Below are 25,013 nucleotides of genomic sequence, written 5' to 3' on the forward strand. Positions count from 1 at the left end.
GGGACACATGGCATCACCACTCGACCATCCTGGCACCGGCCACGTGAGCCAAGTTGGGGTGCCATGCGAGAGAAGAGAGCTGGCTGCATATTTGGTTGGAGGAGGGAAAGCTTCTAGTTAGTGACTTCTATTTCTGTCTGGGCTTGTTGCAGACTTCACGACATTCAGAGCAGGTGTGAAGCTTTTCCCCTACCAGGCTGGGGATGAGAGTTAGTGGGAGGCTGTTTTCCAGCACTCTCACGGAGATGATCCATTGGTTTTACATTGGTCTCTTTTTTCCCATAGGATGGTCCATGATTTGCATTTTAGCTTGTCACTCTGTGTCATTCCCTTCCCTGCCCCAATTTCCATCTCTCCTTGTTGTGCTGTATTTAGATAAATCCAAGTGCTTGCCACAGTCTAGGTCCTCTAGAGGGACGTGAAGCAGGATCAGGTCCTACAGCACAGGCAGTGCACTGTGAGATTTTGAAAATTCCAGAGAAGGCAGTGCATCATCTTTCCCTTGTTTGGCCACCAGAAAGCAGCTCAGAGGTCCATGATTCTTGTTATATTTGAAATGAGGCATCCTCCCTGCTTGCCTTATTTACCTTCAAGGCCAGCTGGGCTGTGATATCCTTTGCAGAGGGAATAACCAACACCCCTCACAAGTAAACACCCCTTCCCTTGGAGGCTGGGACGCTCCCTGGAGCTTGACCCACAGAAGGAGAGGACTGGGAAGGGGATCAACTGGGCTGTGTGGCCTGGGGAGGTGGAGGCACATGGGGAAGGAGGCATATTTTCCATCTCTCAGACCTTTGGTGTCTCCCAGGAGCAGCTCCATATATATCTTATATCAGGAGTTGCAGGGCCTGGTGTAGGGCAACTTGCAGGAGCAGAAGGGGGTCCTGTTCACCCCATGACAGCAAGAACAATGTCGGGGCAGTTGCTGTGGTGGGAGTTGGACACTGATGGGACAGGACAGCCTGGGAGCCTGCGTGCCAAGGGCTGCTGAATTGACGCTGTCCTTTGGTGCCCTCTTCCCAACCCAGTGGAGCCCAGCACTGGTAGAGCTGTGGAGCTGCCAGCTGCCATCACTGTCCCTCCAGAGCCATGCTCTGTGACAGATCTGCTTCCTGCCGCTGCGCCCAGCTCCCGGGCACTCCCTGGCCTCACTGCAGGGAATGGGGGCCATGGCAGAGCCACGGTCCCCTTGGTGCTCCCTTTCAGGGCTCGGCTGGTGGAGCAGGGCCCCAAAGCATTGTGCTGTGTGCTGAGGGGAGCTGGGTGCATGCTGCCCCCCCTGCAGCTCTCTGCCACCCTGAAAGTCTCTGCAGCATTGCAGGCCGGCTCAGGGAGAACCACTGGGCTTCCCTCTTGTGCCTCGTTGCTGCATCCAGGTTACATTGGCAAAGGGAGCTGGACTGGCATACTGCAGGCTCTGCCTGCAGCTGCTGAGCCAGGCTCTCTGGAAACCCTACACTTGAGGATTTGTTCAAGGGTCAGAGATTGCCTGATGCCTGCAGGGTGCTTTTGAACCTGCAAGAAGCAACCTGGAGTGTTCCCAAGGACTTCTGCAGTGCCAGCAATGTGCCAAGCACAGCTGCTGCCTCTGTGCCTGGTCTGTCCCTGGGTTATGCCCTGTGGTGCTTCCTCTGGACCAGTGTAAAGCTGTCCATCCCTGATTCTAAGTCCAGCTGTCCCCCTCCACTGTGAGGCCTCTGGCTCTGCCTGCTAGGGCCAGCTCATCCCTCTCAGCTGTGGTTTTTGGCTGCACTGCTTGGTGGGTCTCTCCTTCTTCCATCTCCCTGACTGGGTGCCCAGGGTGATGCTGCTCGCCCAGGGCTGGGAAGCCCAGTTGCAGAGCCCTCATTTGCTGTCTTTTCCACACAGAGATGCCAGTGTGCAAGCTCCATGGCGCTCAGATGTGGACAGGGAAGGAGTCACTTCTCCCAGACCCTGCCTCTGGGAAGGAGGGGTGGTGCCCGTGGTGGGGACACCCTAGACATCCCAGCTCATCCTGCTGCTGCAGTGCTGTGAAAGCCAGCAACTTTTGGGTCACTCTTGGGGCAACCAGCTCCAGCAGGAAGCTCTCCTGGCTCTCTGGATGTCCAGTCTGTTCCAGGTGGGTGATTCCTGTGTATCTAACAAGGCAGGGAAAGAAAATTAAAAGCCCAAGTGAGCAAAGCAGCCAGGCTGAGCCAGGAAATGTCAGAAATGCCTCTGTCAACACTGCGGCTGAGGCAAGCAGGCAGGCAGGCAGCTTCTTAATTATTGATGGTGCTTATAAATAAATGCTGGGGTAGGGAGGAGAAGGTTATAACAGAGCAGAGGAGCCACTTCTGGGTGGGGGAGGGAACCTGAGAACTTGCTTGTTTTAAAGGTCATTTAGTTATGCCTCTGTTTCCCTTTTTTTTCTGTAAAACTCGGTGATATTTGAGTTGGTGGATTATCTTCCCTGTGCATCTTCTTCTTGCACTGGCCTAACCTGGCCATCTAGGAGGAGGAGAGAGGAAAAACACCCGTGAGGGCAGTGAGAAAAAGAAGGGGGAGGAAGGGAGGAAACATTGTATGGAATGTGGGACAAACAGGCAAACGAGGAGACAACGAAATTAGTAGAGCAGCAAATCCCAACCCGAGTGTAAATAATTTTTCACCATGTGAAAAGAAGGTCTACGTAGGCTCAGATTTATCTTCCTGTTCCTGGAGCTCAAGCCCAGGCAACCTCTGATATAAAGCAAGAGGAAAGTGTGTGACATGAGGCTGGGCAAGGACTAGAAGGAGATGCAGGGATCCTGGCTGGGGACTGGAATAGTAACCCAGTGTCTGCACAGCCTCAGGGACTTTTCCAGCAGGCTCAGAGTGGTGTGTCCCAGAGAAACTAGACTATCTGATGGCAATAGTTCTGGGATAGGGATCCCACAGCCAGCTGAAAACACAGGTACTCCAGTACTTTGAGACCAACAGCTTGCATAGGAATCTTAAGTGATTGTGCACAGTAGGACTTCACAACTTGGTCTGAAGCCCTCCAGCTCACAGAAGTGAACACACAGGCACTGGGTGCAATAGGGACTCAGGCACAACAGAGCTCCTTCTAGTCTACACCACAGCAGACTCTACCATCCCCCCCCTAGTCTCAAGGGAGCCACTGCATGTGGTGGGCAGCAGCACCCCAAGTGCCTGGGGCTGGTCATGGGTACAGCTTTGGGTGCAGCTTTGCTCATCTTCCCACTGGAGCCTGCCATGGATACACACCTACAGGATGAGCAGCTCTGCAGTGCATGGGGGATGCAGAAGCACATAGCTCTCTGGATGCAGACTGGGTAACACCACGACAGCCTCACTGCATTCCCTCTGTCCTGACACCCTGGGACCCCACAGCCACTCTGCAGTGACCCAGAATGACATCAATCAATCAAAATGCCCTCAATGGAAATGGGCTGCTCCAGGTCAGAAGGGTAGGCTCTGTAGCAGGGTGTTCCTGACAGTAGTTGGGATGGTGATGGGGAGGAGATGTAAGGGGAAGCAGAAGCATTCTCCCAGCCCTATGAGTCCACCAGGTGCTTTCTGGAGGAGAGAGCTTTGGGTTGCAGCTGAGGAAGTCACGCCTCTCTGCAAGCAGCATGGAAACGCCAGCTGCAATCCAGGCTGAGGAGCTGAATGCAAAGTGCTCTCACACAGGGAACCAGCTGGCTGTGAAGGGCATGGCAAAGGCAGGCTGCTGGGATTCCCCAGGAAATGCCTCTCCTGCCTCTTTGGATACTCAGCTTGCTGCTGTGGACAGCGTTCTCCTGCGGTGGAAACTTCTCTTCCCCGAAAATACTCCCCAGAAGCTGGGGACCCAGAGCTGGAGGGGTGATTCAGCCATGGGGTGTTCCTGCCCAGCCCATGCTGCCTGTCCCACAGCTGAACACCTCTAGCACAGAACCATTCCTCACCTTTCCCAAGCATCTGGGATGTAGGAGGTGAGCAGCAGCACCAGCTTGACATACCCCTGAGCTGCTCCTGAGGGATGGGAAGTCTTGCCTCACCATGGCTGCTGAGCCCATGGCTCCCCTCCATGTTCAGCAGCTGCCAATGAGTGGGTGTCGGTTGCTGCAGGAACAGGGAGCCTGTGGTGCAGGGCACTATGAGGGTGAGAGCCTGCCAGTGTAACCCAGAATCGCAGGTATGTGGATGCTTGGGTTCCTGGATTATACGCGTACATGTGAGGTGTGACCAGTTCAGTGCACACTATCACTATGCATGTAGAATCACAGAATCATAGAACAGTTTGTATTGGCAAGGACCTTTAAAGGTCACCTCTGGACCCCTGCCCCTGAGGTGCTCTCCCTCCCTGCAGAGCTCAGCTTGGACATGCTACATTATGTTTAGTGTTGCTGGGAGATGGCTCAGCAGCAGATCTGATGGACCAAGCCCCACAGCTTTTGAGCCTGTGGCTCAGCATACTTTTAAGATCCTCTGCAAGGCTCAGCTCTGCTACTACCACAACAATCCCAGGACCTTCCTGAAGTGAGTCCTATGGCACCCAAGGTGCAGCATGTCAAGGTCCTGCAGCAGCCTGTCCCAAGGCTTGGGGTGGCAGGGGTGCCTAGGGAGAGCTGGCCTTCTCCCTGACACTGTGCCAGCCTCTCAGTCTGCAGCCCAGGCTACTGAGTGTGAAGCTCCAGGAGCAAACTGTGTGAGAAGAGACACGCAAGTACTTTCTGCTCCCCTTTTGCCAAAGTCAAGTAGTTGCTTGGGGTTGATGCTGGCAATCCCTTGCATTGCAGGTGCCCTTAAGGGACCTCGGGGTCCATCTGACCTTATGAAGGTGTTGCCAACCTGACAGCACCAGCTCACAGCAAAAAACCCATTGTCTTTTAATTGGTTTTCCACTTCCTGCTGTCCCTTCTGTGCACATGTGTTTGGAGGTGCAAATGTGTACCCAGGATACTGTTCACACCTTAGATCTTTGATGTTTGTAAGGGAATGTAGGCTGCAATTTTGGTCAGAGAACACCATTTCAAATTTGGGTTTCATTTTGCAAAGCTTCCCAGCTAAGCATTGCCTGACTTGCTGCTGACATGCAGGGCATGCCAGGCACAAACATGGCTGCTACTGCAGTTCCTGCACAGTATGTCAATGTCTTGTCCTCCTGCAGCAGGGAAAGAGGAGCATGGGATGTAAATCTGTGCACTAGGACTTCACCAGGATAAAAACAGGAAATGTCCTCTCCTACAATCAGCAGCCTGGCATGGCTGCAGCACAAACTCCAGTATTTCTACTGCAGTGACCCACTTTACCAGCCTGAGGTGATATGGGCACCATGGATGACTCCACAGAATCACTCTTTGGTAGGATAAGATCCGTTTTCTCCTTCAATTCTAGAACGTTTTTAGTGCTACTGCACTTACAAGATCAGGATTTGGTTATGCTGTGACATCATTGATTCTTGCAAGCTCAGAAATGATAAAGGAAATATGAATTTCATGTCTGTAAAAGCCAAGAGCAGCAAAGGAGGAGGAAGAAAATGAGGTTCCCAAGACAGCCCCAGATGAGGCAGAAGAGCACCACTGCAGCAGCTGCAGCCCTGCTTACAGACCAGGTAGTTCTTAAGGTTTATAGGAAGGTGGTGCAGGAGATGCAGCAGCCCTGAGTGTGGCTGGTGCTGGGGCTGCTGCAAATACCCTGGGAACACAGAGTTATTTTTCCCGTGGAACACAGGAGAGGACATTCAGATCTGAAATGCCAAGGCATAAGGTCTTTGCTGCTCACTCACCACACAGTGCCGAGAGCCCAACAGCATCCACAGTGGTGACAGATGTCCTTCCAACAGCTTCCCTCCAACTACCTTCCGCTGTGGTGCGTTGTCGGAACCTAGTAGCAGCCCTTCACCTTCCATGGGAGTGGTGTCAGGGGCTCAGTAAAGGCATTACCAGGAGGGGTGGCACCCAGACCTCTGCCCTTTAAGGGGGTGGGCAAATTCTATGAGGTCAGTGGCTTTGAAGCTAACAATCAAGCTAAAGCAGGTTAATTCCATAAGGCTGGCAAGCTCAGGCTCTGCTTTTGGAGCTTCCTGCAGGAGCAGCTCAAGCCAGCATTCCTTTCCTCCTCCTCACACCTACTCTCCAACACCAAGAGGAGATATCATCTCCTGTAGCAGCTATTAATAAAGCAACACAACAGCACTCTGGGAAAGTGCTTTCCCAGTAACACAGAACACCCCTTGCCATCCCCACCTGGTGCTGCTAGGGCCCAAGTGAAACACAGGAATTGTGCAAGAACAGGCACTGATGCTGCTTTCAGCTGATGGCATGAACCATCCTCTGGGACTCCACACACCCTCTCCAGCACCTTACCAGCCTTGTCACAAGGGCCCTGAAGCACTGGGCTAGGTGCTCCAGCTCTCCCTAGTGCTCAGATGCAGGGATGTTAGGAGCACCACTAGCACCTCTGCATCCAGAAATAGAAAGAATTTTGAGAAGGCACCAAGCTGCTCTGCTACAGTGGAATGCAGGCAGGGTCTGGGATGAGCAGCAACCTGTCCTACTGACAGTGATGAAAGAAAGGAGCCTATGCACCCCTCTGATGGCTGAACTCTTGGCAGCAGGGGCAGATGCCCAAGACCTTGGCTCACAAATCCCTTTGTAATAAGCCCTGCTTTAAGCTTCTTGACTAGAAGCAGCATTCATTGAACCGAAGGCTTAAGGTTTGCACTCTTTCTGTAGCTGTCAGTGATTTGGGGGAGAAGGGGAGAACAGCTGGGAGCACCACCAGCTTCTAAAGGCTCCCCATTCCTGCTGCCTCTGAGTCCTCACATTTATATCTGGCACTTCACAATGCAAAACCAGCTGCTGGCAAAGATGAGTAGAAGCCACTTTAAGCCATTGGGACCACATATGAGATTTTTGGCTGGACAACCACTGGGATATGGAAGAAAACTCCTTGTCTGCTAATGATGCCCCACAAAGTCCATATCCCTTTTTCTCCTAAGATAAGCTGTTCACTGAAGTGAAGGGAAATGAGGTTCTGCTCATAGCAGAGCTATTCCCCCTCCCTCAGGCAGACAGTTAAGTGGGAAACCTTTCATTTGGACACAGACATTCCCCACTACATCCTCTTCAGTAATCTGTATCTATGTGACAGCCATTTCCTGCTACCCGTCCATCAGCATCATTGTGCTTCTACACTTCCTCCCTCTCTCCCTCCCCAAAAGCAGCTACTGGTCCTCCATCTCCCTTCACAGTGACAGGCAACCCTACCTGCTGGTGAAATTCATTTGTGTCAGGCTACACTTGCTGCTCACAGGGTGAAAACCTGCTTGTATCACTATCCTGTTGCACTTTTGGCTCAGCTACCATTTATGATCTCTATTTAGGTCAATACTGTATCTAAAATAATGATGCTTTACCCAGGAGCTCTCACCATCACTCTAACACCGAAGTCTGAAATGTCTTTATGAATTGAATTTGCTGGGTCCACCACTGCTTGTGAAAATTAACCAGTTTATGAGATATGCTCACCTCAAGACAAAGCAAGGCACAGTCCTGCTGCAGGGATTTCCATGCTGCCACACAGCAACAGTTTCCATTCTCACAACTCATTATATCAGTGTTGGTTTTAGGTATGAGCCAGTAAGAAGCCAGAAGGAAGGACTTGCAAGGGAGTGGCAGGAAGAAACAGAGATAAGAACATTCATCCAAAGCAGAGAGGTGGACAGGGGGACATTTTTGTTCCCTCAGTGCTGAGGACTGGCTTCAGCTCTACCTATTGCATAACCTAATAAGCCTGAGCCCACAAGCAAGGTGGGATTTCTCTAATTTCTAAATTAGAGCAGCATTTTTAATCAGAGGGGTGTCCTGAGTTCTGCAGTAGGAAGGAACTGCTTAGACAAGAGTAAATGCTGACTTCTGGAGCTGCAGGGGCAGAATGAACCCCTCTGTCAGAGCAGGAAAAAAAGGTGCAGCTACAAGAAACATCAGGTGATTGGATTCTCTCGACCCTTTAACAGCTTTAAGATAACAGTCCCAACTCCCCATGTTCTCACAAAATTTCTGTGCTGGTCTTGTGGCAAGATTTGCACTGTTCCATGAGAAGTAGGATCTGCTGTTGCAACTGGTGCTTTCCAAGGCTCCATCTCCATAGGCCCATGCTGAGAACAAGCAGCATCATTCTGTCAGTGGGGTCTCTGCTGATCCTGGATGGTCAGAAGTCAAATGCTCCAAGGCAGTAGTTGCAGCAATGTTCAGCTGCTAATCCTTTCAGATGGGCAGAGTATATGCTTGGTATCAAGTGTCCAGCTGGGTCCATACAGCTGTCCTGGCACTAAAGCATCACAGCTTGCTCTGAGCGAACTCCAGCGCAGTAGTCAGGGCTCCATGCATGCCTTTGGCATTTCCACTGCCCTTAGCTACGATGGGAGAGCCTCCTGCCTTCCCTTCCATCTGCGTACAGACGGCCACAGCCCAGTCAGCAGCAGAGAACCTGGGGAGGCAGCTCTGGGGAAGAGACACAGGCAAGTTATTTGTACTGTGGGGCAGCCTGCAGTCTATGAATAAAGAAAGCTAACAGCATCCTCTCTGCACCAGCCTGAGGCAGTCATGACCGTGAGGACCACAAAGGCTGAGCTTACATGTTAATGCTGTGTCTTGCCCCTGGGCAAACACAGCCTGGAGGATCCAGGGATATCTGTGCCCAGCAGAGACTGAAAACACATCTAGTCCCAGTACAGTCATCTCAGGTCCTGCCCCTGTGTGATTAACCACCAACATTGGGCAAAACCCCAGGAAAAGCCTCCAGCAGGACCTGCTGAGCAGTGGGTCCAGCCCCCTTGGCAGGCAGGTTCCCCTTGTCTCTATCAGGGTTCTGCTTACCTTGGATACCTGACAGGCACAGAGCACCTCACCCGAAGCCTGAGGGCTGAGCAGCAAGACTGATGTGCCAGGAGACTTGTCACACAGCTGGTTCACTACTTTCATTAGGATCTAGGAGAGGCAGGGAGAACAGAGGTCAGGCAACAGCAAAGAAGAGCCACATCCAGCAGAAAATGTGCCCAGCAACTCCCTCTTGCTGTTTGCAGCACCTGAGGTACCACTGGGCCAACAAAGAATGTGGATTACTCACAGAAAGGGAATCAGCTGGGATAGTATCAATGATGACAGGCTGGTTGCAGTATTTTGCTAGCAAGATTTGTGCCACCTTCTCAGCCTGGAGGGAGAAAAACACAGCACTTTGAAGGGCTACAGGTGGCACAGGGTGGGCTGCATGGGGATATATCCATGTAATATATACACAAAAGGAACGCAAGCATTGTTCTGTGGGACAGACGGGAGATGTTTGATAGCTGAAGTCAAAGTAAGACTAGCAGACTAAAATTTCCATGTAGACCTGTACAGCTCTCCTTCCCTGAACGCAAGCAGAGATGAACCCCTGTCAAAAGTGGAAGAGAGAGTGACTCATTCCATCCCCAGCCTCTCTCCTGGACCTATACAGTACAATGTGTCTCAGGAAGGCTTCTGTGGCAAGATGCTTCTACTTTAAGAAAGGGATAGTTCTTCCTGAGATCTCTCTGTTACCAATAAGTATTTCTAATCTGCTTTTAATGTAAATTGGCAGAACACAAACACATGTGGGAAGCACAGCAAAATCCATGCAGCTGGAGGTCAGACTCTGTCCTGTCACTGTATAACTTTGTTAAGCCCACTGTGAGGACCATCTCATCTTCTTCATGCATAAACAAGGAAGTGAAGCCCAATGCCTATTGGTGTTGGCCAAAAGTGCTGGTATGGGGCTCTCTGTTCTCACAGGCAGGGAGACATGGAAATTCTGCAGGTGCTAAAAGCCCAGCCAGTCATTCTCTGCATTTTAACCAATGGCCCCATAAACAATGGCCAGCAAAATCAACCCAACACACGGCCTGAGTTGCACCATGTGTGATTGTACGGGCTTTCTTCTGCCTTCTGAGACTCTAGTGACTGAGTGGCTCTGAAGTGTGACAGAGACATCTGGTCCACTGGTGTGTACTATCAGCTGGCTGCAAGTCAGTGTGCTGCTGCCTCAGTACCTGCTGCAGCTCCAGTTTCTTGACAGCTGTGTTGGCTGTTCGCTGTAGTGCTTTCAGGATGGTCTGTAGTTCTTTTCTTTGCCACTGGGGCATTGCAGTGCTGGCCACCACCTGCAAGACAATTTGCTCTGTAAGAACATTAAACTGTACCCCTAGACATAAAGTGCTAGTTCTCTGGGAGGTCAGGCTTGAGCACAGCCTCTTTCCAGACCTTGCTTTAACCCACATGATCAGGGCAGCCACAGTGCTGAGCAGCTTTCTCTTTTCAGCTGGCCACCTGCAACACAGCCACCTGGACACTGGCAAAAATCCTTGTGACCAAAGAGGCAACAGCAGGTAGCAACTTGCCCTTGCTATTGAAAGATGTGAACCTGATAGGGAAAAAGTCCTATGTCCCATGTGCCCATGCTGGGCTTTCTATACAGGAATGTTATCCTTACTTTGGTCAACTGGCCCACTTCTTTGGAGAGGTTCTGCATCTCAGGAATAGAGGTGATCCTCTGCTTCATTCGTAGGGAGACAGAGTCCACTTCCATAGCCAAGCACTGGCCTGCTTCCCGGGCCTGCAGAGATGGAAGGAATGCATGGTTCAAATGCAGCAACAGAAACAGTCCACAGGGATGGAGAAAACGGGGGAGACAACAGGGTCATGAACACTGAAGTGCTAGTCAGAATCTAGTAAGAAGACACCTACAGATGGTTTAGGAATGACTGTTCCTGCAAGACTCTGAAATACAACATTCCTCTCTAGATTTGCAACCAACACTAGATGGTCACACTCAGGCAGACCAAGCTGTTGAACTTCAGGTGATATTTATGGTCAAAATTCATGTTTCCTCAAAAACTTGCACCAAAATCATCAGGATTTCATTGAGGAAAAACTGGGGAGCTCTGTGGAGCATCTTAGAAATCTTTTTCCATTAGCAAATGCAATCTTGGAACTGCTGACTGAAGAAACAAGAGAAACACTAACACTAAAAGAGACCTCATCAGCCATTCAAGCATATTTCCTGAGTTTACCTATCCTGATATATTTCTTACTGTTTTCACCAACAATGCTACTACAAATAATTTTTTTTTAAAGCTATTAAAAGCTTTTTTCACCAGTGCCAATCCTTATGTTTTGGAGCATTTCCTCCCTGCCAGATCTCTGTGCCTAGGATGGTCCTGCAAGACTTTAGAGCAGGACAGCAGAGGACTGCTCTGCCTAGCTAGGATACACAACCCTTGTTTCAAGTAAATCTCTCTACAGTCTCCCTTGTCTCATTAACACTTGCACAGAGCTCCTCTCAGGGCCTCTCCAGGTCAGCACTTCCAGCAAAGCATGCAGATGTGCCCTGCAGCTTTTTGTTCTTCCTCATGAAGAAAAGCCTCTCTGGGACACAGATGCACAGGGGATGGCCAGCCAAAAAGTAACAGATTTGCAGGGGTGGGCTTTGCCTTTAGTCTTTCCAATTCCAGTGACTATGAGTCACTCTCCTCTGACAGCAGCCTTAAAGGAGGAGGGAAGGCTTATGGGGCACTTGACACTTCCAAATACTCAAAGGACAGAGTGATCTCACGAACACAATAGTAGGTTGCTTACTTTTTATACAGAACCAGCCAGACCAGAATCACAGTTTAGCAGGAGAAAGACTAAAGAAAGGAAGCAAAAGGGCTGTAAGAATGAGGTCAAAACCCAGTAATCATAAAGTGCAAATCCAGCTGTGATAGGCAGGAGGCAAAATCAATGCATGAAGAATTATACCTTAAAATACCTACTGGGGGACTGAAATTTATAGACCAGAGGCTTCCTGATATTTTGTGCAAGTTTTTATCTTGGAAAGGGGGGGTCTGAAGGGAGAAATGAAGGTCAAGGAGACAGAGAACTAGGATGGGAGGGAAAGGAGGTGAACAGTGAGGTACAGTAGCAGAGCTGAGTCCAAGGCTGAAGCAGGAAGCCAGATGTGGCACAGCAGGGAGGCTCCAACCAAAGCAGTGGGGAGCTAATTGTCTATGAGGAACCTACAAAGGTTGGTCCTTCTGGCACTGCCTTGACATGGCAGAAATCTCATTTCCCTCTTTCTTACCTCTTTGGCTCGTCCCCCTGTCACTGCAATGACACGGCTAATCCCTTTGACAAGCTGACGCTCGCTGATGATGGCCAGATCTTCCACAGATCCTGTTTGGAGGAGGTGCCTAGAACGTCAGCAGAGAACAGGAAAGAAAGCAAACTGCTCTTTGCAAACAGAAATCAAGAACCCTGTTTTCTTTTTCAAAAGCTCTAAAGTCCAGCAGCCCTTTCCTAATCCTAATCCCAGTACCTTGAATACTTTCCCATCCCTAAAATCCTGATGGTACCTTGTCAGACAAGAGACAGCAGAGTTGAGGCTACTCTTGAGGAACCTCTGTGCTACCTGCCCAGCAGGCTGCAGCCAAGTTCTGTCCTCCTTTCCTCTCCTTCAGCAGTGAGATGAATTGGTGTTTTTCTCCTCTACTCAGCTGCCACTCCACCACTCTCTTGTCAGGCCAGCTCACTGCCTGGCCAGTAGACTCTAGACAAAGGATAGTTGTGCAGTCTCAGTACACTGACAACCTCCCTTTTCCTTCTTGTTTATTCAACGCTGAATATGAAAACTATAGTGTCTTGGGTTCTGTTACCACAAGTAATCATTCCAGACATCTTCATAAGAATTGATCATCTCTTCTCCTCCCATGCAGTTTCTTGTCCCACTACTCCCAAAAGAAGATCTCATAGGTAGAAAATTACTCATTTCCAGCACTATCCGCTCTAAGGCCAGTTTGTTCCTTCTTTTTTTTTTTTTTTTTTTTTTTTTTTTTTTTTTTTTTTTTTTTTTTTTGTGTCAGCACTGTCCTAAGATCAATTAACCTTTCTTCTACTCTCATTACTGCTAAAAGCAGAAGAGGATGAAGATAATTAATTGAAGTAATCAGAGCAGTGTCAAGTTCTCTCTGCTGAATTGGAGTCTCCAGCCAGGTACCCAGCCCTTCTGTAACCCCAAAGGCAAAGCACCACAACCCTTGTGTGACAAGTCACACACACCTTTCCCATACTCTGCTGGTGCTCTGTGGCTTCCAGGTTGATTTCAGACAATGAGGTAAGGAAAACTGCTGTGCATTTTGTTAAAGTTTGCTCACCCTGGAACTTCCAAAGCTTAGTAAATAGTCCATCCTGTCCTCACAATATTTTTCTAGTGAGGAAACTTAGTTTCATAGGGACAGGAAGGTAAGCTTGTAGTGATGTTTCTACCTCAGCCACCACTGCCCACCAACATGCCTTCTGGCCGCAAGTAAAAGTCACTTACGTCCCACAGCAGAGCTCCACAGAGGTCTGCATTGCAGCCTTGGAGTCACAGGTCAGCACATTCTCCACAGGGACCCCCAGGGATACTATCCTCACTGGATCTGGATACCCCTGACAGAGAAGACAGGGATCAGCAGCTAACAACATGGTTGTTCAGGGGCATTTAGAGACTAATTACATGGTTTCGGGTGTCTGCCTCATTTTTCCCCTATTCTAGAGCAGCCCCTGAGTCAGGGGTGGCACAACTTCTCCCCCACAACCAGAGACCAGTGGGAGAAAGACACAATTGGTGACATGACAGGCTTTTGGTCCACAGGCATAAACAGAAAGCCTGTGCATCACCAGTCTCCATGTTTTACAACAGTGTCCTGAGACCTCATCTCTGTCCTATTTTCCCATCTGAGTTTTGGGAGACAATTCACTTGCAGAAACACGTTGTGTCAACATCTCGTGTCCCAGATGATTCCTGCTGAAGGAGAAGGCTCGTGAAGATGTGTGCTGCCATCCTGTCATACCTCATCCACCGCACGGAGTCCCTGAACTCTTCTTGCCAGTGTGAGGGGGACTTCAGCCATATGCACCACCTCATTTTTTCGGATCAGGTCCTGGACCACTTGCTCCACTTGCTGCAGCTGCTCCACAGTCACATGGCCCTGAGGAAGCAAATCAGCCACATTCGGGAGAAGCCTCCTGGACGAAGGAGGGAGATCTGGGGCACAGCCACCAGATGACTCAGCTTGGGTACACCACTCTTCCCCTGCATCTCATCTTCTCTGCTTGTAAAAGGGAACTGTGAACATCATGGCCCTCCCACATTCTCCTTACATGAGAGATAAGGATTTTTGATGGAAGAGCATCAGCCAAAGTCTTCAAAAGAGATATTAGAAAGAATGACTGGTTACCAGGTTATCTGACCCAAAGCTTCACAAATACTCTCACCTGAATGTCCAGTATAGACATCAGATATGTGCCACAGCCAAGCACCATCTCTCAAAGACTCCTTTACACTATTTTGTGTCAGTCCATGACCACTGGCCTTGCTAAGTCCTTTCCCTTCTGACCCCCATTCATCCCCTCAGCAAGCCCTGCTCAGGGTCAGGTCATAGCAAAATGGACACAGTCACGTCCAGAGGACCAAGCTTTATTACTCAGACAAAATGTGACTTGTCTCTAAAGGAGTGATTATGGGGAGAGGGGAAAAATCCCTGGAGAGAATCCCTGGAATGCTGGTACTGCTGAGAACTAGGGAACTGGATTTCAGAGTCACCTTGGTATCAAAGTCGAAGCGCAGCCGCTCTGCTGTCACATGGGACCCCCGCTGCTCAGTGTTGTCACCCAGGACACGCCGGAGCGCGAAGTTCAGCAGGTGGGTGGCAGTGTGGTTTGTCATGCAGGCCAGGCGCTGCGCCTGAAAGCACACACCAGTAAGCAGGGAGTGCTGGCTCTCCACAGCTCTGGGGAGCAGGAATGGCACGAAGAGATAAGGAAAATGCTGCATGTCAGGGGATAGGAGAAGATGGAGGAAAAACAATGGGTAGTACAGGTGTCAGATGAGTTATGTGACAGGGCAGATCTAACCCCTTTTTCCACAGGATCATCTTTGTAAAACAGTAAAGGGTAGACTGGATACTTTTGGACAGATCAATGGGTCACAAAGATTACAGAGTCATTTGTGATATCTCCTTCTCATTGCACACTATGAGGAAGAAAAGTCTCAAGAATACAAGGGACAAAGATCTGCTGTGCCTGGGTTACTCAGGACATCACAAAGAAAAGGTTAAGAGCACTAAGTTATCACCTTATCCACAAAGAGCTGCACTTGGTCGCCAGCACGCAGGGTTTCCAGAGCAGTTACCTCATGGATCACGTAGCCACCACAGAGATGAACTGACTCTACAGGGAAGAGTACATCCTGAGCAAAGAGACAGAAAAATGAGTTAGGACACAGGGAAGATCCAAATACCTGTGCTGTGTACCTGCTTGACCCGACTGGGAAACTAAATTCCCACCGATCCCTAAAAGACAGGGATGGGGTGGGAAAAGCAGAGAGCAGCTTACTGCAAACATAACCAAAGTGTCTCAGACCTCGCCTGTACCCAGCCACTCACTACAAAGTATGCTGAGGCTGCCATCTTGCAGTGGACGGGCAGTAACTCCTGACTAATTTTCTTAACAACTATACTCATCCGTGAGAAAATGAACAGCATCTCCCAAGGCACTTCTCTGGCATCCAAGGCACCATTTCTGTCTCACTGGGATGGCAACAAAACTGGACCACCACTTTAGCTTGGGGAGAAGTGCTGAGCAAGGTACTGTAACACTCTGCAAAGCTAAAAAGGCCCAGGGGTGATTATCAAGAGCAGGAAATGGGGAAAGGAGAAAAGGCTGTGCCCTGTGTAACTTCCCAGGACAGGGTAAAAGCTCTCCCTTTGTCAAGGCTGAAGGAACATGCTGCAGAAGTGGAGGTCCTCCCTGATGCTCTTGGGAGGAATAAGTGTTTCTGCACTGGGTCTCAGGTTGGGCAGCACTTGCAGCTGTCCAGGACTGACCAGAGAGAAGTTACTCAGTTCACAGACTCTCTGATCAATGATTACCTTCTCTCAGCATTACAACCCCAGCTGGCAAGAACACAGCACAATGAAGGAAGACCTGAGAAGACCTTAGTCTTCCTCAGCAAGATGAAATTGCAAAGGGCTGTGAGAGACAACCACAGCAGCAAGAATGCCCTTGTGAAGTTACTGCTGATTCTGCCTTACCCCACCAACTCTGATGCTAAGCCAAGAGAACTGTCAAGAGTCAGCAGCTTGCAAATTAACACAGTAGAACAACCCATCACTTATAGAATTCTGCCTGGCCGCAGAATGCATGGCAGCCTTGGGTTAGGCAGCAAAGGGCCTTACCTGCTGTCCTAAACGTATCATGTAGCCTTGGTCAGAGTCTTGCCCTCCCTGCTCTGCATAGAAGTTAGTCCTGTCCAAGATGACACCACAGCGTTGCCCTGCCCCAACCTCCTTATGGAGAGACTGATCTCTGTACAGCATCAGGACAGTGGCCTGGCATGGACTGAACTCTGTCAGGGAGAAGAAGACAGCAGCAATTAGTGCATACAGCCTGTCAGACTGCAACAGGAAAGGAGGGATCGCTTTCCTGTGCCAACCCTGCCAGCACCTGGGCTATACTGAAAGCTGGCACTTTGCCTTGGTAGGAGAGGAACAGCTACTGGCAGAAGGGACAAAGGACTGGAACTAAGTCACCCCTCATTTACATAATGACAGAACTGCAGAGTAGCAGCTAAGCAGGCAGGGACACCCAATCTGGCTCCACGTGAGCCTGGTAGAAGAAAATGTGGCACAGACACATCTGCATCTTGCTACACTGCAAGCCTGGCAAACCTGACTGACTTTTATGAAGATGCTGTGGATAGGGGACAGCAGGGATGTCATGTTCTTGGGTGCACCAAGCTTCTAACATGCTCTCCTGTAGGCTCCTTGAACCCAGATTTGAGCACTGTGCACAAGTGGCCCATAAGGTGGGTGTGTAATTGGGTGGGCAGAGGGCCCCAGCAAGAATTGCCTAGTAGTTCTATGTTCAACTGATATTCAGCTACTAGCAGAGCTACATGGTGGCTGATATGAGGGACAACACCACTTAACATCTTCATTAATGATTATCCATATCCCACTTAATTGGCAGGGACTGGCTGATACACTGAAGAACTGGACTGTTTTTTGAAGGCATCTGAGCGGTCTAAAGAAATGAACGGACAGAAATCTTAGGTTCTTGGGAGCAAGCTGAACATAAGCCAGCAGGGTGCTCTTGCAGCAAGGAAAGCTGCCTGCCTGCTGAGCTGTATGAACACAAACATAGCCAGCAGTCAAAGAAAGAGGTTATTAATCCCTATTTAGCATTTGGGAGACTACATCTAGAGTACAGGAAATTCTGGCTGTACCTAAAGAAAAAAACCTTTACACACTAAAAGTGATAAAGAACAGGGAACAGATAGGCTGTCAGATTTTTGTCCCTGAAGATACCGAAAACTTAAATGGACAAAGCTCTGAGCAATGTGATCCAACTGTGAAACTGATGTTACTTTTAACAAGAAATTGGACATCCATAGATCCCCTTCAACCCAAATTATTCCATGATTTAGAAGCTGAGAAGGTGGGACAGTTCTAGTTTGGGGATTTGAGCCAATGTCACTGCTAGGCTTTTATCCTCTGTTGTGCTCTTGTTGTAGTATATATAGCTTGAATTGCCTCACTTTCTGCTTAACGTGGGCTGCCACCAGCACACTGGGTAAAAGGGAGTTGGCTGTACACAGCCTTCTCTAATTGTCTGTGACAGCCACACCCTGTGGTTTTATCTCTATGCCTTCCGTAGAGCATCAGCAGCCTCAGTTACCCTAGGTGACAAAAAGCCTGCGCTGGCACCTAGCGGTCTGCCACGGAAACAGCAAGGGCACGGTTTCACACAACTACCTAAAACCTTGCGTAATTATCCTTCTTTCTCTCGAGCACACACCCAGAAGCCTAAGTGTTGGAGACAGACTTATCTCTAGAAGAAATCAACAGTTCCTGTTTCACCACTGCACCCAGTGGTGCCAACCCAGAGCTCAGCCTTGTTACCAGCCCAGAGGCTTCCTAGGCACGTACCAACAGCACTAAGAAAAGCACCTGGTTTGGGATGAGGTACAGGGGTAGGGAAAAGACATGGCAGCAAGGTGGACAGGTTTGGACCACAAAGTACAAGTTGTACATGCATGGGGCTAGGCAGCAAAAGCAGCCACGTGAGGGACTCCAGTAGAGCTTGCTTTGCAGGTGGGCCAGGCACTCACCGTACTGCCCGTGCTGTCCCAGCGTGTAGGCGTACTTCGGAGAGTCATCCGTAGCAGGCACGTTGCTGCCCTGCAGCCAAGCCAGTGAGTGCACATCCAGGTGGGTGTTTGCGTTCCCTGGCTGTCCTGCCTGTGGGCCACCAGCCTTCCGCTGCAGCAGAGCAAAGGCACAGTTAGATGGGAGATGCCTGGGGGCAAGCAAACAGGTAACTAGAGCTGTAAGGCTAGGAATTACTTCTTCCACCTCCAAGGAAAAAGCTTGTTCAGATCCAGGCTGATATAGGCTACTGCTAACTAACCCCATCCCTTCAAACCTCACAAGCACTGAATACCACTTCATGCTAACCTTGAGCCAGGCCATACCAGCTGTTAACACGTCCCTCCTGGCACAGCTTGCTGTGTAGCTGTGAAGCTTCCAGACCATTAAAGCTCAGGAAAGGAAGGCCTCAAACAATTACTGCACTAAGGGGTGGTGGTGGGTGGGCAGTGCAAGTATTTCAGCACTACTGAGATCATGGAGATTTTGTAAACTCTTCATAAATAATTTGCTGCTTCAGCTGTCTAAGCTGGTTCTACTTTGTGTGAGAAGTTAGGCTACATGACTAACAGAGAACTGTCCTAATCTATATAAATATTTCATAACCTTCACTTCAGCATCATAAAATACATGAAGAAAAATCACCAACAGTTCAGTTCCACATTGAGAAACAAGGGGATTGTGATGACACTGCTGTTTCAGACCCACTTACCATTCAGGGAGAAGGCATGTAGCCCTGTGGTGCTCTGAAGAGCCTCAGCAGAGAAAGAGATCCTGCTTCCATGTTCACAGGATAAGGCTCTGAATTATTCTGACAAGGCAGGTCTTCCTCTTACCTTCGCATCTTCCAGAGCAAGTTCATTAAAAGCAGCTGAATCCAAACTGATTCCCTTCTCTTCAAGCATCAAGTCAATCAGATCCAGAGGGAATCCCAAATTCCCATAGAGAGACCAGGCTACCTCAGCTGTAAGACAAAAGAAGAACAAGAACTCTGTGTGAACACAGAAAGCAAAGGCATCTCAAGATTTGTCTGGATGGGACCAATCTAGGGTGTGCTTTGGTATCTGGATCCACCTGTGCAACTATACAGTTAATGGGGAAGAGAAGCCTTGGAGTTCTTGCATGGGACTGAATATTCATAATGCTCCACAGCTCCCCTCCTGATAAAATTCAGTGCAGCACATCTAGACAGGCAGCTGCACTGGTTGGGTCCTGTGCTACTTCTCTCAGCTGTGGTGTATAATGACCTCGTTGATCAGTCAATAAAACAGCAAGGGAATGCTTCTAACTTGCCTGTTGCCTAGTTTGTTGTGAGGACAAAGTACTAGAAAACAACTGCAATCTGGAGAAAGGAAGATCTGCTCCTCTATCTGGGGCTAGAGTGTCACAGAAAATGCAGGGGAGGCAAACATCCACCTGTTTTGACTGTAATGCTTGTGAGGACCTGGAGCAAACCGTCTCTAAGTGCAGCTTGTCAGAGGAGGGACACTCACCCGGGAAATTTGTGGAGGGCTCCATCTGCTGCACTGTCCGCTCGATGATGCGCCTCCCACGCTCCAGGGAGGACAGAAATGCGGCCTCGTTCTCATTAATGATATCCTTGATCTGCCCAAGGATCAGAAGGGTTACCCACATTTCAGGGAGTTCCCCAGCTCAGCTCAGCCCTGCTTAGTCAGCTCAAAGCATATCAACCAGCCTTTTTTTTCTGCATGCATCCATCACAACATGGCTCTGATGCATTATTGAACAGTGCCAAAGTCACTGTGTCACCTGTCACCATTCCTGTCAAAGAAATATTGACCATCCACATGGGGAAAGCTTTATGCTGACAAATGTTCTCTATTGGGCATTCATATCTGTGACCCAATTACAACTGTATGTCTGGAACAGACAGAGAAGTTGCTGTCAGTGAAAGCAAGCTGGGACTAGCCTTAATTCATCACTCCACTTTAGACAAAGGGTACCCGGGTGAGGACAGGCTGTACTTGCACTCAACCAAAAAAGCTACTGTAGCTTATTTAGAGCAACAGCCGCCTTACACAACACATGCAGTCCCTGGTAAGGACCTAGTGGACCATATGGAAATCTGCCACAGATACTTGTGCCCAGAACATCTCAGTCCAGCCACGAGAACATGGTTGTGGAGGAGGCTACACCAACTCCTCCAGCTAAGTCCCAAGGGTGGGCTGATTTCTGGGCTTGAGAGCAGTGCCTCACAAAGATAATGAGACAAGGGGATTCCACATTGCTCACCTGGTTGGCATTCCTTGTCAGCTCTGGATAAGCATCTCCCTGTGGAAGTGAGCTTCAGTTAGTGATAACATCCTCAGCATCTTCCTCGGGGGATCTCTCAGCATGTCACAAATATTAGAGAGGTTACTTGCATACACTTACACATGCTTGTGCTGACTGTACCATTGATGACACTAGGCCCCCTCCCTCCCATCACAAGTGATATAGGGACAAGAGGTTTTTAATGGTGGAATGCATAGCATCAGGTAACACCTTCCTGGAGCTCCTTCTCATCCAAGATTGACTCCTGACAGTATGCAGAAAATGGACATGGGGCTGAATAGGATGCGTGATGACCTTTTTCCCCCAAGACAGCAGTTTTACTCACCAGCACTTCCACGACAGTAGGCACCAGGGAGGCCAGGAGCCCAGGTGGAGCCTGTAGAACTTCAGAGCAAAAGCGTACAGCCCTCCGCAGGATCCGACGCAGCACCAGTCTGAAAACAGAGCAGGATTCCTCAGGCAGCCTTGTGAGCATCCTGCCCAGCTGCCACATCCAGCATCCCCCAGCTCATCTGGTCTGATTCATCAGCACAGGCCAGCTGCTCCCAACACTCTACACCCATCCAAGGGGAAGTCTGCAGATTGGAACCCCTTCCCGGCTCTCATCTTCGTGTCTCCCTAAAAGCTCATGCACTCCCTATCTGGGGCCCACACTAGAAACCCTTCCCTGGCTGTTCATATTCCTTTCTAGACCTAGCTTCCTCCACCCCATGCCATTTCCTTATGTCCTTACTCTGCTCCAGAGAAGCCTGGGTAGATGCCATCAGTGATGCACACGCACAGGGTGCGCATGTGATCTGCCACCACACGGTAGGCCATGTTCACACGCCCAACATCAGCATTCCCGACCAAACCTTGGTATCTGGGTGCCCTGCAGCCCTAAAAGAGAAAGTAGAGAGACAAATCAGCAGAAAGTAATGGCTGCAGAAGAAGTTTCAACACAAGAGGCAGCCAGCTACGCCTGACATCATGTTTTTCAACTACCCCTGTACCTTGTGCACCTAAGATGTACTCATTAAATCCTTGAAGAGCACTACAGACCAAGACTTCTGCACCTAACACAGGTCAGCCAATGCCCTAGCATTGAGAAACTTAAGACACTTTGAAGGAAAAATGAATCAGCAGTGCTGATATTCTAGCAGATTTCCAACCTGGAATTCTCCCTTTTTTCTAGAACACTGCATTGGACCTGGCAGGACATAACCTCCTGCCTCAAGATACTGCTCAAAGAAGGCTGTACCATGCTACCCAGCAAGCAGTCTGTGTTCAAGGAGCTTTTGTTGAGCTGTGACTCTGAGCAGAAGCACCATCACCTTTTGAATGGCATCCAAGATGGGAGTGAAGAGATCTGTGTCATAGTTGGAACGTTTGTTCTGCAGAACTGTCACTAGCCTTTCCAGACCCATTCCTGTATCCACATGGTGCTGCGGCAAGGGAAGGAGATTCCCCTCCACCTCTCTGTCAGCCAGGCAGGAAAAATAAAAGGCAAAAGAGAAGCAAGGATCAATTCATGGGCAAAAATAAGGAACAGGTGAATCAAAGAGAATGGGAAAGTGACAGGGGATGGAAACAGTGGGTGACCCAGCATAAGGAAGCTCAGGGACAAGAGTGACAGCAGCCTGCCTTGGCTCTGTCAGGCAGCCAGGATCTGACCATCACATATTCAGGATAGGCTGCAATATAAGGAAAAAGGCCTTCTCCTCCTCCTCCAGGCTCAAGAGATCTCTGGAATGTAGCATTAAGGGAGAATAGGCAGTGAAAGTTGAACAAGACAGGGATTCAAAGCAAAGGGGATCAAGAGCCACGCTGGACAAATCTCCACAGTTTCTCTCTTGCTCCTGGTGTTGCCACCTTCTGGAAAACAGTGATAAGTCTGAGAATATACCCATGATTTTGGAGTCAGGCTAGGGGGAAAGGCTCTGGAGTTCAGATGAGATGCTTGGTACCTGCTGTACTGCATGAAAACCAAGTTCCAGATCTCCACTACATCGGGGCTGCCCTGGTTCACCAGTGCTGCAGCATTTCTGCCACCACCCACGTGGTCATAGTGGATCTCTGTGCAGGGACCGCAGGGACCTGTGTCCCCCATCTCCCAGAAGTTATCCTTCAATGGGAAAGGAAGCACGTGACTGGCAGGAACCCTGGAAAGGCAGATAACAGAGATGGCAGTGCTGAGGCATACACACAAACCACACAGTAGCCTAGATCACAGAGAAAGCTGGAAGAAAGGAATCCTTTCTTCCTACTACAGACTCAAAAAGCAAACACATCAGAACTCCTCTGCTTCTCTACTTCCTTCTGTTCACACAGAATTACTCTCCTTAGCGAGATTAAGTGAGCCAAACCACACAGGATCCTAGTCTCAGCCCAGAATGAAGGGCAAACACAGCCTGGCCCCTGCTGACCAAGACAAGTTCTCCACTGGGTCTGTGGAGCACCTTGCTCCTTGGAGCAGAGGCAAGACCTGAACACCATCAGTGGCACAGAGCTGGCTGCCTTGGGTTCAAAGCCTACATACATCTGGAACAAGTTTCCAAAGCACAGCAGTGCTCTCTGCAATGGCTGAACCCTCTCACTGAAGCAGCCATTGCTTGCTTTCAGAGAATGTACTCTCATGATGGAGACAAAGCAAAGGATTGGAGATCCTCTACATACTTCATCCAGGCCAGCCAGTTTTAGGCACATACCCACCCCCACCCATACTACCAGAGAATGAACCAAAACTTCAAGAGACCCAGTGAGTTCAGAGCCCAGCAGACTTTTAACAGCCTAAAGAAACCAGAAACAAAATGGTAAAACATACTCTCTGGCCCCTACAGCTGATCAACTAAAGAAGCAAATGCAAGACTGTGGAAAGTGAAATGTCAGCACCTGCTGCTCAGAACCTCTTCTCTAACACACTTACCCCAGGCGGAGCCACACGTCCCTGCATTCCTCATCTGCACTCAGACCCAGAGAGGGGTCTCCACCAAAGTAGGTGATGTAGAGACGATCTCTGGGGATCTCATAGACCTCTGTCAAGAGCTCCCAGGCCATGCTACACGCCTCCTCCTGAGCAGGTAGGGAACATAAATGAAGCACTGTAATTCAGGAAGACTCTTCAGAATGGGAGTCAAACAACAAAGACGATAATTTCAGCTCTTTCTCTCCCTTTCTAATTTTCAGGTGTATTGCAAAGAGCAGGATGAAGGTCAGGAGAGTGAGACAGCTCACTGCTACCAGTGGAAAACTGACATTCCTAAAATGTTGTGAGTCCTTCAGCATGGTGTGCATCTATGTGCTTACCGGCAGAGACATGGATTATTTTCTTTCCACAGAAAAAATGTATATGCCACCTAAAAAACTTAGCATCCTTTATTCTTCTTCCCTTTTCAAACTTTCTAGTAATAAGCATTAAATGAACCGGTAACCTCTTTACACCATATTAAGTAGTTAACACTGGCATTCCCACAGAAAACTTTGATTGTTACATGTTGGTCACAGCTTTGGCAGGCTGAGTGCTTTGAGAGTCTGCAAGACACATTCAGCAATAGAGCCTATGAACTGACCACCTCTGTTCCAGGCCACAGAGCTCCCAGGAATGAATCTGGATCTTACCAAAACACCTTCTGCACACAGTCCTATGGCATTACAGCACAGCTCCGAAAGGCAGGCTACATTTTCCCCTATAAAGTGTTCACTCCTATCACCTCACCTTAAAGTAATCCCCAAACGACCAGTTCCCCAGCATCTCGAAGAACGTGTGATGGTAAGTATCTCGGCCCACATCCTCCAGATCGTTGTGCTTCCCTCCTGCACGCACACACTTCTGGCTGTTCACCACCCGCCGGTGCTGGGCCAGCTCGCTCCGGGGGTGCACTGTGCCCAGGAAAATGGGCTTGAACTGGAAATGAGAGACACACGCTCTAGATGCCTAGGTGTAGGCATTCCTGTACCCGCTATGGACAGATGCCACCTAGCGCAGGGGGCCTGCGCCTGGGGCTCCTGATACACAGAATGGGTCAGGCTGGAAGGGACCACAGTGGGTCATCTGGTCCAACCTCCCTGCTTAAGCAAGTTCGTTCTAGAACACACGGCACAGGATTGTGTTCAGACAGTTATTAACTCTCGCCAGCGAGGGAGACTCCCACAGCACAACGGCACTACCAGAGGCGTCCAGGAGGACGGCGGCGCAGGCAGCCCACAGCAACGCCGGAGATCTCTTTGGCAGGGGACACCCCAAGCCGGGCCGCGCTCTGAGACGCGGAAGCGCCGGTGAGCCGGAGGAGGAGAGGTGCAGGAGAGGGGAGAGCACCTGGTTCATGCCCGCGTTGACGAAGAGGAGGCGCGGGTCGCCGCGGGGCCGCACGGGGGCCGAAGGCAGGCGGCGGTGGCCGTGGCGCTCCTCGAAGAAGCGCAAGAAGGCGGCGCGGATTTGCCCCGCCGATGGGCAGGCGGCACCGCCGCGGCGGGGGCTGCAGCGCCAGCACCACGGCACCTCCAGCAGCAGCCGCCGCCGCAGCCGGGCGGCCGCAGCCATGGT

The 25,013-nt window shown here is 49.8% G+C and overlaps 1 protein-coding gene and 1 long non-coding RNA gene across 3 annotated transcripts; one reads left to right on the forward strand and one right to left on the reverse strand.

Annotated features, from left to right (window-relative positions):
- The first annotated feature begins 685 nt into the window (after positions 1 to 685).
- On the forward strand, positions 686 to 7,939 carry LOC137471286 (uncharacterized). Its single transcript, XR_010997505.1, has 2 exons — positions 686 to 5,312; positions 7,583 to 7,939. It is a non-coding gene; the product is annotated as an uncharacterized lncRNA (long non-coding RNA).
- A 5-nt stretch (positions 7,940 to 7,944) lies between these two features.
- Positions 7,945 to 25,010, reverse strand: AARS2 (alanyl-tRNA synthetase 2, mitochondrial). Of its 2 annotated transcripts, none has more exons than XM_068185462.1 (22): positions 24,786 to 25,010; positions 24,186 to 24,374; positions 23,397 to 23,542; positions 22,438 to 22,632; positions 21,805 to 21,949; positions 21,225 to 21,370; positions 20,817 to 20,925; positions 20,450 to 20,488; positions 19,690 to 19,801; positions 19,033 to 19,160; positions 18,160 to 18,310; positions 16,226 to 16,395; positions 15,124 to 15,237; positions 14,593 to 14,733; positions 13,841 to 13,978; positions 13,327 to 13,436; positions 12,091 to 12,199; positions 10,462 to 10,584; positions 10,022 to 10,132; positions 9,082 to 9,165; positions 8,832 to 8,942; positions 7,945 to 8,456 (listed from the first exon to the last, which is right to left on the reverse strand). In XM_068185462.1, the coding sequence occupies exons 1-22, from the start codon at positions 25,008 to 25,010 to the stop codon at positions 8,292 to 8,294; spliced, it is 2,961 nt and encodes a 986-aa protein (XP_068041563.1). In that variant the 3' UTR covers positions 7,945 to 8,291. The 2 variants fall into 2 exon arrangements, with proteins under 2 accessions (XP_068041563.1, XP_068041564.1); XM_068185463.1 differs by lacking the exon at positions 7,945 to 8,456 and adding an exon at positions 8,545 to 8,707.
- Positions 25,011 to 25,013: the final 3 nt, after the last annotated feature.

The sequence above is a fragment of the Anomalospiza imberbis genome, chromosome 3 (genome assembly GCF_031753505.1).
Source record: "Anomalospiza imberbis isolate Cuckoo-Finch-1a 21T00152 chromosome 3, ASM3175350v1, whole genome shotgun sequence".
NCBI classification, from domain to species: Eukaryota; Metazoa; Chordata; class Aves; order Passeriformes; family Viduidae; genus Anomalospiza; species Anomalospiza imberbis.

Coding starts and splice junctions, on each gene's coding strand:
- AARS2 (XM_068185462.1), bottom strand. CDS start 25,010: ATGGCTGCGGCCGCCCGGCTGCGGCGGCGGCTGCTGCTGGAGGTGCCG. Junction 20,489..20,816: donor CTACTGTCGTGGAAGTGCTG/GTGAGTAAAACT, acceptor TCACTTCCACAG/GGAGATGCTTATCCAGAGCT. Junction 10,585..12,090: donor CAGGGGGACGAGCCAAAGAG/GTAAGAAAGAGG, acceptor CCATCTCTGCAG/GCCCGGGAAGCAGGCCAGTG.